The 17,536-nt window shown below is 37.6% G+C and overlaps 1 protein-coding gene across 1 annotated transcript; it reads right to left on the minus strand.

Annotated features, from left to right (window-relative positions):
* Positions 1–14,519: 14,519 nt before the first annotated feature.
* Positions 14,520–16,751, minus strand: smtla (somatolactin alpha). The gene is made up of 5 exons (XM_061281218.1): positions 16,723–16,751; positions 16,384–16,577; positions 16,056–16,169; positions 15,347–15,526; positions 14,520–14,766 (listed from the first exon to the last, which is right to left on the minus strand). Exons 1-5 carry the CDS (start codon positions 16,727–16,729, stop codon positions 14,572–14,574), a joined length of 690 nt encoding a protein of 229 aa, XP_061137202.1. The 5' UTR covers positions 16,730–16,751; the 3' UTR covers positions 14,520–14,571.
* Between the last annotated feature and the right edge of the window lie 785 nt (positions 16,752–17,536).

The raw sequence follows: 17,536 nt of genomic DNA on the forward strand, positions 1-17,536 counted from the left end.
GTAGATATTCTTCAACAAAGAAGCTTAGAGCTCATCATCCATGCTTGTTGCAACTCAGAAAGCATACATCATCACCTTGACACTATTGGTTTGAGGGATACAAAAGAAATATTACTAGATTGACTAGGTATGAGTTATGGATCCTTTGTGTATCATCTCCATGAGATTTTCCAGTTCATATGTAATATGTTCATGATTGAACCATATGGAACAAAACATATGGACATTTCGGCAACTCTTTTCCATAAAATGATGCAGTGGGTGGCTTTGACAAAGCTTCCAAGTTAAGTCTCAAACTGTCTATATAATTCACAACAACGAAACACAAATCCATGAATTGCTCTTTGGGACTCATGCTTTTTCTAATGATGTATCAACAGTGCCTCCAATGGTTGTGGCTAAACAGCACATTCCATTTTTGTCTCAATTGCTCCACTACATGATTAATCAACACAATGGACAACCACGAATAAAGCTTCGACCAAGTTGCCATTATGATACATGTTATCAAGCGGAAGCACACACTTCCCTGCATTGAATCCCATTTGTTTATGTGGTGTGATCTGAATTGTGACTAACTTAACTGTAACTAGACATATGTATGTAAGGCCAAATAATGCATACGATATTCCATATTCATATGTAGAGAAGGGTAAAAGGGCGGGGGTGGGGGATATTCTTCCAAGTGAGAACAGGCTGCCTGCCAGATGCTGCTCACTCTCAGCAGCTGGAAAAGCAATATAATGAAATTTCAGACCGTTCTATAAATGCTGCGGCCAGCTGCTTCCAGTTAATGTCAGATGATGATTAAAAAATGCAACACGTTAACTCTTATCAGCTATTGAGCAATAACGATATTTCCCCCTCACTAAAGAAACACCGATTGTAATATATGAGATTTTTAAATGGGTCTGGCAAGAAATGTTTAATGAGCCGAGGAGGAATTGGTGTTTGTTTTTGTGCTATCTCTCTTGTTGCATTTGCTCACAAGAAATTTTACAACGTGGTACCTTGAGGTCAATGATGTGGGGATGGGTGGTGGTGGTAGGGGGTGGGGGGCTTTACATCATCTTTCACCAGTTTCCCCACCACCTTCTTTCCCAATGGAGCTTCTCCCATTACCTGCTTATTCCCCCTGGACCACTTTCCTAGCACATACTTATCCCCTCAGACTTAACTTTTTGACATGCAAAAATATTTACACATTGTTCTCAATCAGAGACCATAAAAAATATATCTCTGATCTGAAATCTTTTTTGTTGTGGAGTTCAAACAACCACGCAAAAGAATGTTTCTTCCCAAGTTACTTGAGAAACTGTGGAAACAATTCAAAATGATTGTACCCGAGAAACACCTCAGTCAACAGCTATTAGTCAATAGTAGGGATAAGCAAAATGAAGCTTCAAATTAGCTTCATACACCAGTTGCATTTATTTATTATTATATCAGAGTAATCCATCTTATTTGTTGACATTTAAAATACAAAGTAAACAGCCCTTAACTACTTAGGGTGCATGTCGAATTTTCCACGATCCTGAACACAACACCATAACTCAAGTTCAACAGCCAACTACAGTGTAAAAATAGACAAATAGTTACAGTATCTGTATGCAAACTCTACAATGTGGCTCAAAGCAAGCTCAAAGCGCACTGCAACAAAGCATTACATTTATAGATTTAAAAAAGAAGAGGTATACTAAAATGTATTCAACAAGATTATTTTCACTCTGTATTATCTTGAAATCATATAGACTTTCAAGGCTCCCACAGAGAGGAAAAGATTGTATTTGACATCACTTGGGGACTGACTGTAAAGATGTGAAATTGACCATATTTGAAGAGACAGGGTTTCCGAGTATGAGTGAACATTTGCATCTATTGTGTTAACAGGTGACCGATTATTATGAGTTTATAATAATAACCCTACCTCCTATACTTTCAGCAACTACCTCAGCGGAATGCTTTTTTAGTTGAATGCCACATTGCATTATTTAGTGGCTGTGCGATTTTGATTATTATGGGGAGTGAATTAGTGGTTATATCTGGAACTTCGAAAACCACAAAGAAGCTTTTTCTTTGCAGTGGTCTGGCTGTTTTTCAGAGCAAGCAGACAAACTAAAAATATAATAATTATTTTATGAATTAATCATAATTTTGACAAGATTGACAGAACGTGATGGTATGTGTCAAGATTGATGGGTGGTGGAGGACGTGCATCCAAATGAAGAACTTTAGATGTCAGACAGGGATGAAGACAGGCGGGAAAAAGTTTGCAGAGTACCTGACAGGTACAATGGAATACTTTAAAAGGATAAAGAATAGAACAGATTTGAGAGAAGAAAATCTGTTTCTATCAACAAAAAAACAAGTCGGATGACAAAGTAAAACTGCATAGGAACTAAATTGGAATAATTAGGAAACTGCTGTGTTTGTCAGTAATTCAGATAGCAACAAAGGAAAATATTTGAACAAAAGAGTAAGAACGTAGGAGTGATACATTTGATTTTGTGCTTGTGCATATTACCAGCACACTTGCTGGTAGATGGAAAATATATTTTATTTTGCACATAAATGACCTTGACGGAGTACATGTTACATCTGACTACAACATGATACAGTTCAGTCTATGACAAAAATATGAAATATGAACACACAAACTTGCATTTATGTACTGTGAATTAATTTTTCTGAAATACAAAAATATCTGTTGATTTCCCACTCTGGCTCTGTGGCAAGACTTATAACCAAACCAAAACCAATCCCAAGGGAAGGATGGGAACTGAATGGGTGATACAGCAACAGGGCAAGGCTGATGTTGTAACGAAGTGTGCTAAATCAAAGCAGGACAACGTGTTAAAACTTTGAAGATGATGGTGATAATAAGTCTTTATTTCGAACAATTAAAACATAAAAGGATGACTTTTTTTTTATAAAAACAAATTCCAATGAATAACACTTTAAAATGCCATATTTAAGTCACAAAGAAATAATAAGAAAAACTCTAATTATTACTGATCCCTTTCTGGATAGCTCTATCTGTGGCTTTACTTTGTGAATGTTTGAACAATGTTTTCTCCAGCGAGAACTTTTTTTGCAATGCCTTTGATGAAACTAAAGAAAGATAACAGATTAAAAATCTACTCGAGAAGGCAAAACATGCAAGTGCCGGAGTGCGGATATGTTTTTCCAGTAATGTAAAGGCTGAATTTTATGCAGTTTGATTGATGTAAGGTGGGTAACCCTCGACCGTTATATGTGCACTTTTACCTCCTTGCTCTCCACAGCTGTTTCCTGACACAAACTGTTTTAAAACTGTGGCAGCAATACAAACCAAAGCCTTTATGCAACTATTGAATACACGCAGAATACCAATAAGATATCCCAGTAGACAGCTACTGGTCACCTTGCAGCTTTTCCTGTCTAAGTTGGGTCATTTCCTCTTGAGTCATGTTGTAAAGGTGTGGATTGTTCCGGGTTTTACAGCTTGAATACTATGCCGTATAAAGAGTAAGCAAGACCTTGGTTTTGTTCATGTAATCACTTACAACCAACCTAAATTCATCTTTGTGAGTCCTAGTTACTAATAATGGAGCTAGCAATGGAGTGGTAGCCATAGAGGATTGTTGCACTGTTTGCCCTAATGATTCTTGCCCATAGTATTAATAATAATAATAATAATTGATTGCCAAATGTCTTTCATACTTCTGCCTCACAGTTGGGGATTTAAGGTTTAGGTTTAAATCAAGACTGCAGGCCTTCCTGTGAGTCGTTTGCATTTTCTTCCTGTCCCTTGCCAGGTACTTCAATTTCATTCCAAAAAAAAGCATGTTAGTTTAAATGAAATCTCAAAATGTGTGTGGAAGTTGTATGTGCAAAGCGCTGGAAACTGACCAGTCCTCGTGTACCCCACCTCTCACCCAAAGTTATTTTCATTAAAGACAAGCACTATTGAAAAAGGATGTATGGATATTAAAATCAGACTATCAGCGTACCAGACTTTAAATGTTAAAATGAATCCCCCCGCACACTAAAAAAATTCTCAAGTGATTTTAAAAATAGCTTGGACAAGTGTTCTGGGAAAACATCAAACATTCCATTTTGGCTGTCATACAGCATCACATTCCCCTTCATCTCAGTGACAATAAATCATAACAATTCCAAATTGAAGCTGTTTATCGTGAGTCACAACAACTGTTTCAAGATCATCCCAAAACACTGGCTGCTTCAGAGTGGAATCAGTTGTGGAGGAGCTTTGGAAAACACTTGAAAAGAGGTCCCAAATGGTCCCACTCATAAACACTTTGCCCCTCAAGTGTGCTCGGCGAAATCGCCCTCTCGTCATGAAATGAGGCAGATTGTTTGTGACAATTAGGCCGATGCCAGATACTACTGCCCGCTGTGCTCCACACAATCGCTGCCCCCCATCAGCCAAGTGTGTTTATCAGCAATTACAAATGGAAAAGAACTCTATGGCGATTAGACCCAGGGAGTGGCAGCTTGCCCTGCCCTAAACAAGAACGCAGTGTTTGCTTAGTGTTTGCACGAGGTCCCACTGAGGGAGCAGCATGATAAAAATGAAAGGAACGAGGAAAGGAAGGAAGAAGGAAATCTTACCAGAAAAAAGACATATAGAGGTAGCGAGCAGCAAATTGTTGAAATGGCACCTGAGCTTTGATCAAGTGGGTAAGATAAAGAAGAAATGAGCAGAAATTAAAACATAGCAAAAGGAAGGAAGGAAGGAAGGAAGGAAGGAAGGAAGGAAGGAAGGAAGGAAGGAAGGAAGGAAGGAAGGAAGGAAGGAAGGAAGGAAGGAAGGAAGGAAGGAAGGAAGGAAGGAAAGGATAATGAGACGCATTAAACAAATATATCGGATCAATAAAGATCAGTGAAACAAAATCAAACAAATAAAACTGATGAAAAAATTAAACATTAATAGAAATGAATAAATACAATAAATAAATAGAACAATGACTCAAAAATGCAAATAGTATATAGAGACCAAAACTGGGTGAACCAATCATTAGTGTTCTGTAGTGGGCAAAATATGGACAACAAGGTCAAGGAATTCAGCCATTATAGCCTCAACAATAGATGTTACCTTAGCTGGAACCTGTGTTATCAGCCATATAAAGGTAAATTTACAGGACCCTGTGAGTGCTTGTAACAGATGTAAGATGATCATATCTATTCAATAGCCTGAACACCATCACAGCATCTGATTCCAATCTATTCGACTCGACGTGAACCTTCCCCCGGACTGCAAAATGGTCATTTTTATTTCCCCGTAAAGCTCTGAGTTATGAGACGTATTAACTATTTGTAGGCTTTTATTACTGTTGTTATTACCGTATTATCCTCACAAATGTTACGCTACATTAGCTATAATTCCATACTCCCTTTCCTCTCCCTGAAGGCTTCCTTGAAGTGGTTGCAAAACTCTTGTTTATAGTTGTTCCTATCATAGATCAAGTTCTCATCTGACCATTGCCTTGTCTTTGTCCAGTGAAACACAGCGTATGTACAATAGTCTAGCCTATGATGCAGAGAAAGGGATGAAATAAAAGTACCATCTGTTGAAGTGATTGCTCATGGCAGGCTACATACATACCTCAATGTGCATCCATGCATCTGCACATGACATCAAGCAGAGCAACACTGATGGAAGAGAGAGTAACTTCCCACCTAACTTTCCCATTCATATGCACATTTTCCATTTCTTTTCAATTGCAGCACAGTACTGCAATATCAAAAGGGCACATCAGACTACATTAGAGGCTTACGGCTGCCATCTAGTGGCAACATCTGGTCATTGCTGTATCACCGTCAAAGATGACCTTTGCTCTTTAGACAATAAAGCTCAGTTTTGATTGACATGATCACAAATTTAATACATAAAATATATTTTTTTGATAAAAATACAAGACTGTCAGTATGATAAGTAACTGTCAAAGCTGAACATTATTCCCCGCAACTCTGAGCTGTGGTGTCTGAGAGCAAGACACTGATACACCAAACTGCAGGTAGTTGCCAGCGCCAGTGTGTGTTTGCGGTGTTCACGACTGTGATGGGTGACAAGCAGAGGTAAAGATTTGTGTATCCATGCATGCATACAATGGTACTAATGACAATGATTCATTTTTTTCGTACTAATTAGACCGTGCTAGTGTATCTAATAAAGTCTCCAGTGAGCTAATAAACACAAAGACACTGATGATTACACAAATACAGCCTTGCAATGTGATTATAGATTTAAACACAATAGATTGTTTTAGCAGACCAAGCTCAGAAGATGATATCAACATCTAAAATAGATAGCTCTTCCCAGTCGAACAATATATATAAAATAGAACAAAGAAAACAAAAACAAGTTAAACTTGAGAAAGAATATGTTGTCTTTAATTGTCCTGGATTCACTTGTGTGTTTTTCTTTTTCTTCTCCTGCCAAATTAAATTGAAAAGAATGATATTCATGTTTTTTCAGTTTCACTTTTATGGGACAGTAATAGATTTCCAAAGGATGTGCTCCACGTGAGTGCAGCTCAGTGATCAAACGGGATTTAAGTGATCTCCTGTGGTGAAGGAAAAGAGGTGGGACACTTGAGACCTTTTGAATGGGCTTTCTGGTCTTTTGATGGCGTGTGTAGAGTCATCTCAATCACAAAGAAGCGAGAGTCAAAACTCAATATGCTAGCAGACCTCTACGGGTAGATGATGTAAAGTTGGCTGGAGCATTCAATAGCCTCCATTGATTTTTACAATATTCAGATGGTTCTATGCACTTTGTTGTCATTATTGTGAAAGAAATACGGTGACATCCACCACACGTGTTCACGGAGCTCGCAATCGGCCTGCACGTCGAACAAACTGGTTTCAGCAGACGTATTGATTTTATTTCCTTAGTTCTGTCTTTATTTCCATTCGTTCATCATTATTGTATTTTATCTTCATGCGGCTCTTACATGTGAAGGTCTTACTTGGTACTTACTGCACCACTGAACCGGGAGCTTTGAGCTGATGACCTGTGGCCGTGGCCTGTGATCTGGTGCAGGTGCAGATGGCGTCTTGAGTTGGTGTTACCTCACCTGGATGCTCTGTACACCGCCGTGCCATCATTATAGTTAACCTGTAGGCTATATGTGCGTCTGTGGCCGTATCCTGGAGTTGTTTTTATTCCGTGTAACGAAGAGAAGAGAGTTATCTTTTTGTTAATCACTTAAATTTCACTTATTTGATATAATAAATAGGTATAAATAGGAATAAAAAGGTAATATTTGTGATTGAGATAAATAATTAAAGATTTGACCTTAGTCTTTTTGGTTTAGTATGCCTCTCACTGGGCAGATGTGGCTACTGCATTTAGAGGCGCGCTCCTTGATGGGGTGAAGGGTCAAAAGCAAGCTGGCTGCATGAAGTCAGTGAGTTAAGCATGCATGTAGGCCCCTTGGTTAGATAAGGTTTATCAAAGCATTACTTGGATTGTTGTCAGTGAGTTTGCACATTGTTTCAAGCTAGAAAAACTAGTTAATTCAACTCAACTTAACTCAACGACCTAACCAACATCCACAAGTTGAATCCTGAACTCCTTGCCTGAACAAACAAATGGTAAGTCAATCCATTGAAGCTTTTCTGAGACCTGCACATGCCTTTGAATTATGAACATTGAAATTTGTCAAAAAAATGGCACAAACAAATTGATAAAACAACCGACTTTGAATATGTTAAGCGTATAATGAATTGGGATTGTTGAATACTTTGAACAATATTCTGGAATCTTTTTGTGAAGTATATCGAGCAATGGTATATAACTTGTGGATACTTTGAACAATACTATGAAATGTTTGTTGGAAGTACATTGAACAATGGAAACCCTGACATGCCATTGAACCGAAATGTTTGAGTTTTGGATTGGGATGCATTGCCTTTTGATGTTGTTTCATGATTTCAATGCCATGGGAGGCAGTAAATCGTTTAGGACATCAAATATTTGACTTCTGAAGGATTATAAAGTGTATTATAACTTGAAGCAGACACCATCATGCATACATAAAGGGAGACAATCAATCAATGTAAAATAAAATGTGAAATTCAACGCTGTTAATACTTTTAAGGAAAAGGAGTGATTGATTGGTATCACGCATGACAATCTCTGATTATTATTAAATATTATATCTTGCATAGAAATTGCAACAATATCTCCCTCTCTTCCTTCCCAAGCAAGGCTTCTGCGCTAGCAGTTGAAGTGACTATTTAAACTATATTTCTCTCCCTGAGCCTGCTGGAATGCAAGCATTTTTAAATTATCACCCAAAGCAAGATGCTATCCGCCAAGTGAGTAAACATCGATAGACTTCAACACGATAATTAGGGTTTGGTTTAGGATAATAGCAAAATCCATTCCTTCAGGGAAAACAAATTGTACATAAATTACGAGTCAGTTGTACACTGCTAATTATAAGGCAGCCGTTCTAAGGCTAAAACACCAGGCCAATATTTTTTCCCATCTCTCTTGCTAACCTCTAGATCACAATGTTGTCTGTTGTAATATTATTCCAAAACAACAAGAATTTAAATATGCACCCCACATCTCACTGTGTAGCAGGCATACAAAAAGAAGATAACCACTATTGTGATGTAATATATTGTAAAGCTAAAATACTCAAAGATAAAGTTTGTCTTTTTCGCTTGAGTCTTACGACACATGACACAAAGTGTACATACAATGCAGAAACGTGTTATTGTAGCATCACGTCAAGGCTCACGTGCCTGTCAGCATTAAATTGGACAAGCTCTGTCTCATTCATTTGTTTTCTTTTTGTCCTTGAAGAAAAAGTCGAACATGTCCTTCCCACAGTCTTTAACAGGAATCCCTCTTGTGCAATAAACAATGAATCAATGTGAAGCTTTGTGCTAGCTCCAAACAGTGAACTTTCAATCTTGCTCGCACCGCCAAATCAATTTAATGTCAAGTTATGTTTCAATGTCAAGCAAAAGCCAAACAAACAACACAAAGCATCGGTGGCCAATCAGAAACAGTCAAATAAATCAATCTTATCACTTTCAACCAGATGGAACCTGTAGATCATCTGTCTGCCAAATGCAATCTGTTCTGTACCTTTAATTAGACAGTCACCTTTTAAAAGTCACCAATTGGCACACATGGTTTTGGTCCCAAGCAAAAACAAAGGAGCCAAGAGCTTGTTCACCACAGAGGATTGGAGACATTTTCACTCATTCAGAATCATTTCTATTACCTTTGTAACAAATGTTTGAACCTTGGCGGTGGTCCTCACAGTGCCCATAAAGCCAAATGCCACAGACAGGAGTCTTACTACTACGCCTCATTAGGTGCTTCTGACCCCCCCACCCCCCCCCCCCCAAGCGCATCTGCAAAATTCATCACAAAAAGTCAAACTTTAGACTGCAGAAAAGGAAGTTCAGTTTGAGGTGCAATTGGTTTAACACGATTATGTATTTGCTCGAGACACAGGCACACAGATTTGGCACGCCACAAATGTGTCTGACAGATGTCCCCATATGTAAATGACACCATGCAGCGTGGGACATTGCCTCTGAATCATTTCGGATATCAATTCATTGAATGAAATATAATTATCAACTTATAAATATTTTTATTAACACCCCCATCACCCATTGAGGCATACATCAGCTTTTCCGCTTGCACCATCTACAATTATAGAACCCTATCTTAAAATGAGTGGAAGAACACGGTCACATCCAAAAATGCCCACACTTGCCGCCTCCAACTCTTTTCAAGCTAATCCATGTCCTCCATTACAATGCCCATCGAGGCATCCTGTGTAGAACGCCAAATGTTCAATGTGTGCATGTGTCTCATCTTCTGACACTGCAAGTGCATATTTTTGTACGAGATAGATTAGGTTGTTTGTTGTTGAGGTACAACTATTATTATCAAGCATTTATTGAGCAGTAAAATGACCCCCTCCAACCAACCACATGCACACACACACTTGCATTGACCTGCTGCTCCCCTTCCACGGGCTCTGACGTCATTGCATCACAAAAATGTATGATACATTGATGTTGAACAGTGTTGTTCAAATCCTCAATGGTCACGGTCATTTTTCTTTTAATCTGAACAAATGACAAGTCAATAACCAGTGTCACGTGTTCTGCAATATGAATATCTTTGAATATCTTCATCATCCGTTGTCCTTTGCGATGCATTTCTCCCTTCCAGTAGCCTTTGACCTCCGCAGCCATTCTTAATCAACCAGCCCACCTTTGCCGCTCCATCCTGTTTCCAGGCTGCCAACCGCAGATCGGGTGTGTTGGCAGCAGCTCAGATTGTTGTCCTCTGCATGTACGCATTGAGAATACAGGAAGCTGCATTCAGGCTAGGCTACTGGAACAATCCCACAAAATATTGTAAATGGGATGGATGGATGGATGGATGGATGGATGGATGGATGGATGGATGGATAGATCGTTACAGTTGTAACAGGAGAAAAGAGAAATCTCTGGAAAGATCAAGATGAAGTAATTCAGAGCATTTGAAGGAGAAAGCATTGTGAAAGGATTTGAAAGGACATAGTATTGAAGGAAATGGGTAAGGAATGACTTGGAAAGGCACGGAAGAGCATTATAATTAAAAAGGCAGTTAGTCCTAATGACAAACCTGTGAAGGTAAGGAAGTATCTAGAGAGCATTCGGCTTTGGAGTTTTTGACCAGGTTGATCAGCTGACTGAGAGGGTGCAAAGATACCAGAGGAATGGAGGAAAAGTGTACTGGTGCCCATTTTTTTAGAAGCGAGCAAATGAGTAAAGTTGTGGGAAATAACGACGACATTATGGGAAAGCCTAGTGGGGCGCGACTCACTACGAGTTTGCTCACTGTGGTAGGATTCAGGGTTTGCGTTGAGGGGTAAGGAGGACCCACATGCAGGGACGCAAGGCAAAAGTACTCTCATAAAACATTTAATTTAAAGAAGAAAAAACAATGCCCTTTAGAATATTATTAAATGATAAAATAACGCAAGTTAAAATGAAAAAAATAACAGATTAAAAGTATCAAACAATCACAACAAGTTTCCTGTGATGTGGACACAACTGACAAGCTATGAATGAACACGTTCCAAAAGAAAACACAAAAGTAAATACGATCAAACTGACAAGACACTCTTTGTAAGAGTAAATTCCCGATGTCAAACAAAAGGTGTTTTGATAACATGTTGACTGGATTTAGGGGGATAAATGGGAGTATCTGAACCCAAAGGGAACTGACCACACTGATCAAGATCCGTTTGCACTTAAAAGTCGTTTGTCCATTTTCATGGGATGCACAAGCTCCCAGCAAACCTTTTCTTCTGAGGAAAGACAAGAATGACATGAAAGCCAAGCGTACACTGGTAATCCTTGGAGTCTTTTCGAAAAGGAAATTATTATATTTGAAGTAATGAAAGAGCTTACTGAAGTGAAGGAAATGCACAAGATTTTGAGACCTGGTTTTGATCTTTGAAAAACAAAAGCAGACACATTGGCAGAAAGACAAATACATTTTCCACCACGTCCCTCTCTCAGCTTGTGGAGACTCACAGTAAAAGTGTAAAACGCCAAGAAGCTCCCTTTGGGCACCGACGTAAAGAGCAGGAAATTGCATTGATTTAAGATGAACCTCTTTTGGCATTTTGCTTTTTCCTCGCCTAAAGGAAACACATTTGTTCAACAGCCGCTGGTTCAGAATTGTCCAGCTAAGATGTTTTCCAATTATTGCTGACAAGCTGATGAGATGAAGGAGGGATATGAGTATTTTGAAAAAAAGTTAGATTTCATTCAGACTTGGTGACATACTCACAGGTTCCACATTTAGTAGTACAATTTTGTGATGTGAAAGTCCCTCTTTCCCGCCATAAGGGCTGGGAAATTCTGCTAACTAGGGCTCAAGGACAACATGCCGGAAGCATTGGAAACACCAGCAAATTTTAAGGCAGATGTTTGGAAACATTTTGGTTTCAAAAAACACCGGCAGCAATGAACTGGTTCATCAGAGCAAAATGATATGTAATATTTGTGGCATGATAGTGAAATATTCCGGCAATACCACGTATTTCAGAAACCATCTAACAGGACACCACCCGGACGCTAAGTTTGTATTGTCTGCAAAGCAAACGCAGCTCAACACTGCATTTGGACGAACAGAAAAAAAACATTTTCTGACATTTGCAAAACCAAAAACATCTATTTTATTTCTGATTGCTTCAATTAATAGTTCATTTTTAAGGTTGTGGCTGTTATATTTATTTTGACAATACATAACTGTGACATTTGCACAAAAACGTTTTATTTACACAGCCTGCCCTGTGGTTTGATTCATTGCATTTGTGTTTTATTCGGGTCATTTGAACTAAAAAGTACTTTATTAATGTAATTTTGTGTTATTCATTCTTAATATACATATTCATATTTTAACTACCGTAATTTTTGGACTATAAGTCGCACCGGAGTATAAGTCGCACCAGCCATAAAATGCCCAAAAAAGTGAAAAAAACATATGTATATAAGTCACTCCTGAGTATAAGTCGCCCCCCCCCACCCAAACTATGAAAAGAAACGCGACTTATAGTCCGAAAATTACGGTACAATGTTTGACTTCTTCTGGGAAGGACTTCGTTATTAAAGTAAAATTGGTGCATGATATAATGGAATTAAAAGTGAATTGAGTTGTGAATTGAATCGAATCAATTCCCGAAATCCAAATTGATACGTACTGCTAACCCACATAAGGGGCTGGTCGAATTAAAAAAAAAAAAAAAAAAGCGAGAGAGAAGAAAGCATACTAATACAAATGGTACATTTTCTGACATTATTTTGGTCAGGGTAATATTTAAAAGATAAATACAATTTGGTATTCTGTCTGAATTTCAGCATGTTCTTTACCTTTCTGATCAAAGTCTTCAAGAGCTAATTGTCAGATTTCTATGAGATTATTTTGAACAAAGAATCTGCTATGTGACGTGTGTCAAGATGGATTTTTTTGTCCTTCCACAATCTGCTTGGAAAACCATCAAATGTAAATAGTATTACTTATTTCAAGTGTGTGTGCGTGTGTGGTTGGGTTTTAAGTCTGGTAAATTGCCAGTGAAACCAAATACACAGTCTGCCTGTGGGTTTGTGAATTATAACGCGTGTTAGGTAACCCTATGCCTATAAATGTTTTGTGTCTCCTGTTTGACTTGAATACACATCACCATTAAAATAAGAGCCAATGGCTACAAAGAAAACAAATGCTCTAAACATTACAAGGTTTAAGCATCCGCCCAGCTAATGCTGATGCTCTTTGTCTTTTGAACCAACAAGCAAATCATCATGCAGGCTTAATTAGATTTTCTGCCTCCAAGCCATGAAGTTTCAATTATAACATATACAATTATCTTGCATAGTATGCAACACACTTGGGGCTCTTTCAAGAGTTAGCACATGATGGGAAGGCGGTTCTATAAAAATGTCTGGAATTTATTACTCAATAATATTCTGCTTATCATGGGCCGAAGTAAACTGTGTGTGACGAGCTGAGTTGGTTCCTGGGCACTTGAGTAGACCCCTACTTGTAGACATTTTAGAGGTATAGTTGGTTATAGTTGGTAGAGTTGAGCTTTTTCTATCTATTATGTCACAACACAAAATAAATTGTCCGAGTGAGGATCACATGAAGTTAACTGCAAGTAACTACCTGAAATCAGAGTGCACAATTTCCCCTCGTGTTCTTTGTGATTGACAGGACAAGTCCAGCGGAATGGAAACCGAAACTATGCTAAATAAGGTTGCACTGATGATGTTATTTGATAAATTAAATCAAAACAAGATAGGAGAAGGTGTCTGGACTGAAGGAATTTGAGAGGCAGGGACTAAGAACTACTAAGACTACTACTACTTTGTACATGGTAACTTTCATTACAACAACGCAGGTATGTTTCTATTATTACGGCATGCTTAAGAATTAAATCTGTATGTTTTATCTGACATTTAATAGAACAAGCAATTTAAAAAATATCATTTTATTTAACTAAAAAGTACTCTGTATAGTTGATACTGGCACCAGTATTTAATCAGTTGTTACTAAAATCTCAGGATTGGTCTAATTGTTGGTCATTATGAGTACACCACACACTAACAGCAGTAAGCACTAGCACTGACTGTTTTCACATCATTTGTGGGGCCTTTCATGTTTTAAAAATGAATTAAAATTATTGTGATTACCAAGCGGATGACTTGATTATAATAAGCCTGTCAAGGGCTGCAACATTCTTCATTTAGTTAATTAAGCCAGAGGTAGTCAAAATTACTCTCGGGTATTGCGCTCTGACTGTTAATATTATAAGCAGGTTTGAGTTCTGAACATCTGGGCAGGAAACGTTTTGGCGTCACATCAATACACAGATTGATACTTTAGCTAGTATTAGCCTTGATAAATGATCAAATACACAAGGTATATTGTCTTTGAAAGATTTATTTCAGTTTTTTCTCAAGTCATTTTCCCCCATGATGCTATCTACTAGAAATACTTATCAAGTTTAAAAGTGTGTGACTTTGTTTTTATGCACAGTTGTAATCTTCGGTTTGTCTACATTTAAGAAGGTTGAGGAATGTCGCCATTTTATGGGAGTCTTTCTTGAAGCAGCTGAGTAAGACGTAGTCCCTCATGACAGATTCTACCATATCAGTCTGCATGTCGTATTGGAACAAGCCTTGGTCGCTGTAACTCGTTGTCAATAGGCCCTCATTCAGCATCTGGACAGATACATTCAGTCACATTATGGGAATATTTGACTCCTATTGATTGCAACATAAAGATTTGAACAGTAGTTGTCAAAATCACTGATTAATTGTTCATTTTCAATGTGCGAGGTTTCCCAACTTTTATTGAGAAAAGCGGAATATTTGAAACTAGAAAAACCTCAGAGCGCAACACCGCACAAAAATGTCACAAAAAAACGTATAAATTATATTTTGAAATCTTGTCTCGCTTTAGTTTTTCATTATTCTGCAATTATTCTTGCAGAATATTCTGTTACTAATTGGTATATAAAAATGCTGAAAACTGCAAGCATCATGGCTACTAATTCGCGTGTAAATGACTAGTGAAGTGTCGTTCGAGTTTCATACACATAAACATTTTTTTTGTTTGTTTTTTACACGTATGTAACAGTTAAGAAAGTTGAATCACTGAAGTTTAAAAAAAAAAAAAAAAAACTATGATTAAAAACTCTTTGGACTCCGGAATTTTATATGGAAAACTTCATGAGGTCAACAACCATCATCGTGACCCAGATTGTTCTTGAAGCTTTCACTACGCAATTTACGGACTTACCTTTTTAGTGAGAACGACAACTCCATGCTCCAAACTGATAAGTTTGTTTGACATCCATTTGGTCTTATTGAGGAGCATTTCTGGAGCTCCATCATAGCGGTCCATTGTTGTCTGTAGGTAAACCAAGGGCTCAATCCACGATTGGACCAGCATTAGCACCGAGTGGAGCAACCATTTGTCCTAGAAGACACACATGATTTACTAGACATAACGAGTTACATGTTATGACAGAAAACACATGGGACCCTCTTAAATTGATCTGAACTCCCCACTTCATAAAATTTGAAATATACTTGTTGTGAACTGCATTGTACTGATTCATGGAACTGATTTCTAAAATAGTTATACTAAAATAAAAAAAAATGCAAACAAAATCTTTAAATACATTTAAATGTAGATGTTTTGTCAACTGCTAAATTCCTCAACTAAATTCATTGCATTAAAGTTTACCACTTACTATGAATGAGCTGACCAATCGAATTATATCATGGCTTATTAAGTGTTTTTCTTGAAAACATAACAAAACATTCTGAAAGAATAACTCTTTTTTTTTTTTTTTTTTTTTCAAAAGTGCTAATAGCTAAATTGCCCCCCAATTCAGGACAAACTCATACTTTCCCAGCTTCTTTCATACTTCACTTGATGTTTAAAATAACACGTCGTAGTTAAAAAACAAACAAAACAAAAAAATGCATCATCTTGTGCTTACAGACATTTGCTGGACTTCACCAATGGAGCTTGGAATAGGGATAGCGTTTGTAAAGCACGCAGTGGCCTCCTGGTTCCTTTGAAGCCGCAATGGATATGGGACAAATATGTCCTCCTGCAGATGATGCAGACACAAGGGGAGGGAGAGAAGCCACATATGCATAAAATATGGAATTTTCTTGTATTCAGCAGATATGGAATTCTGCTCTTGTTAATTGAATAAAATGGGTTGTTATGGATTTGCGAATCCTTCTAACATATACACGTGTGCTTAAGGCTAGCCCCACTCTGCGCTGCAAATATTGAATTTCTGTGTTTGCGGTACTTACAAACAAAGAACATGACTCTTCTGCGACATGGTAGATGAGCTCGGCATGCTGGATCACCCTATCCAGAAGCTTATCCTGTGAAATAGATAAACAGTAGGGGTGGATGACCTGGTCCTGGTCCGTACACTCGAGCAGGAAACAGGTGCTGAGGAGGCAAGGCCAGGACAACAAAGCCCATAGAGCTCCCTGTATAGCTGAAAACAAACACAAAGAATGTGGAAAATGTAACTGCATGCTTATCCATGATAGAATTCAACTTGCTTAATGTCGTTTGCCATGCTTCAAGGAAAACAGGCTTAAGCAATGTACGTATTTAGACATGACAGTGTGCGAGAATACCAGTCATTCTGTGGATTCTTCAGTCCCTGAGGTCTTCTAGGTGATGGCCTTAAGAGGTCAGTCTCTTTTGTAGAGTGACCAAACCATGAATATAAGAAAAGGTCACTTCTGGCCGGGGTGGGCACATTTTTTTGCTCAAGTGCCACATTTGAGTTTTAAAATGTATGAAGGAGCCATGTCATAAGTGAACAAGTTACCCCTCCCACCTCAAGTTCAAATGTGTTTGTAATTATTTTTCACAATATTATTTTCATGTGATTAATTGTAAGTAATCAATGATCAAACAGATTCTAAAATAAGATATTTAAAGCAATGAATTAAAAATGGTAATGATATAATTGTAAAATTGTTGATCTTAATTTGATTAAAGAAAAGAAATAAACTTGTAGCCATAATTAATTTTCATTTGTATAAAAATATAATGTTCTCATTTTAATTTAGATTGTTTTCAAAAAACCTATTAAAAAAAATAATGCAACAAACATTACAGGACTGGACTAATGTCAGTTCTTAATTATTTCCATGCGTTCCCTTAGCCATACTTTGCCATGTTTTAAATGTAGGACCTACATAAATAGCATATAAAGTCGAAGTGGCAACAATAGTCAGATGTGGTGGTCAATGACCTATTAAAACCAGAAATATTGAGAAACTCATTTAGACCCACACAAACTACAGTTAGAGGAAAATAAAATGTTTCTACTATGATTCAATGAGCAAAAAGAGTAAAGACGGAACTTTTTAAGTGACTTATTTGGTTTGTCTGTTTGTAAATTTGTTAATGGCTACTTTCTATCCCTTTGTGCTGCTGATT

The sequence above is a fragment of the Syngnathus typhle genome, linkage group LG6 (assembly GCF_033458585.1).
Source record: "Syngnathus typhle isolate RoL2023-S1 ecotype Sweden linkage group LG6, RoL_Styp_1.0, whole genome shotgun sequence".
NCBI lineage: Eukaryota > Metazoa > Chordata > Actinopteri > Syngnathiformes > Syngnathidae > Syngnathus > Syngnathus typhle.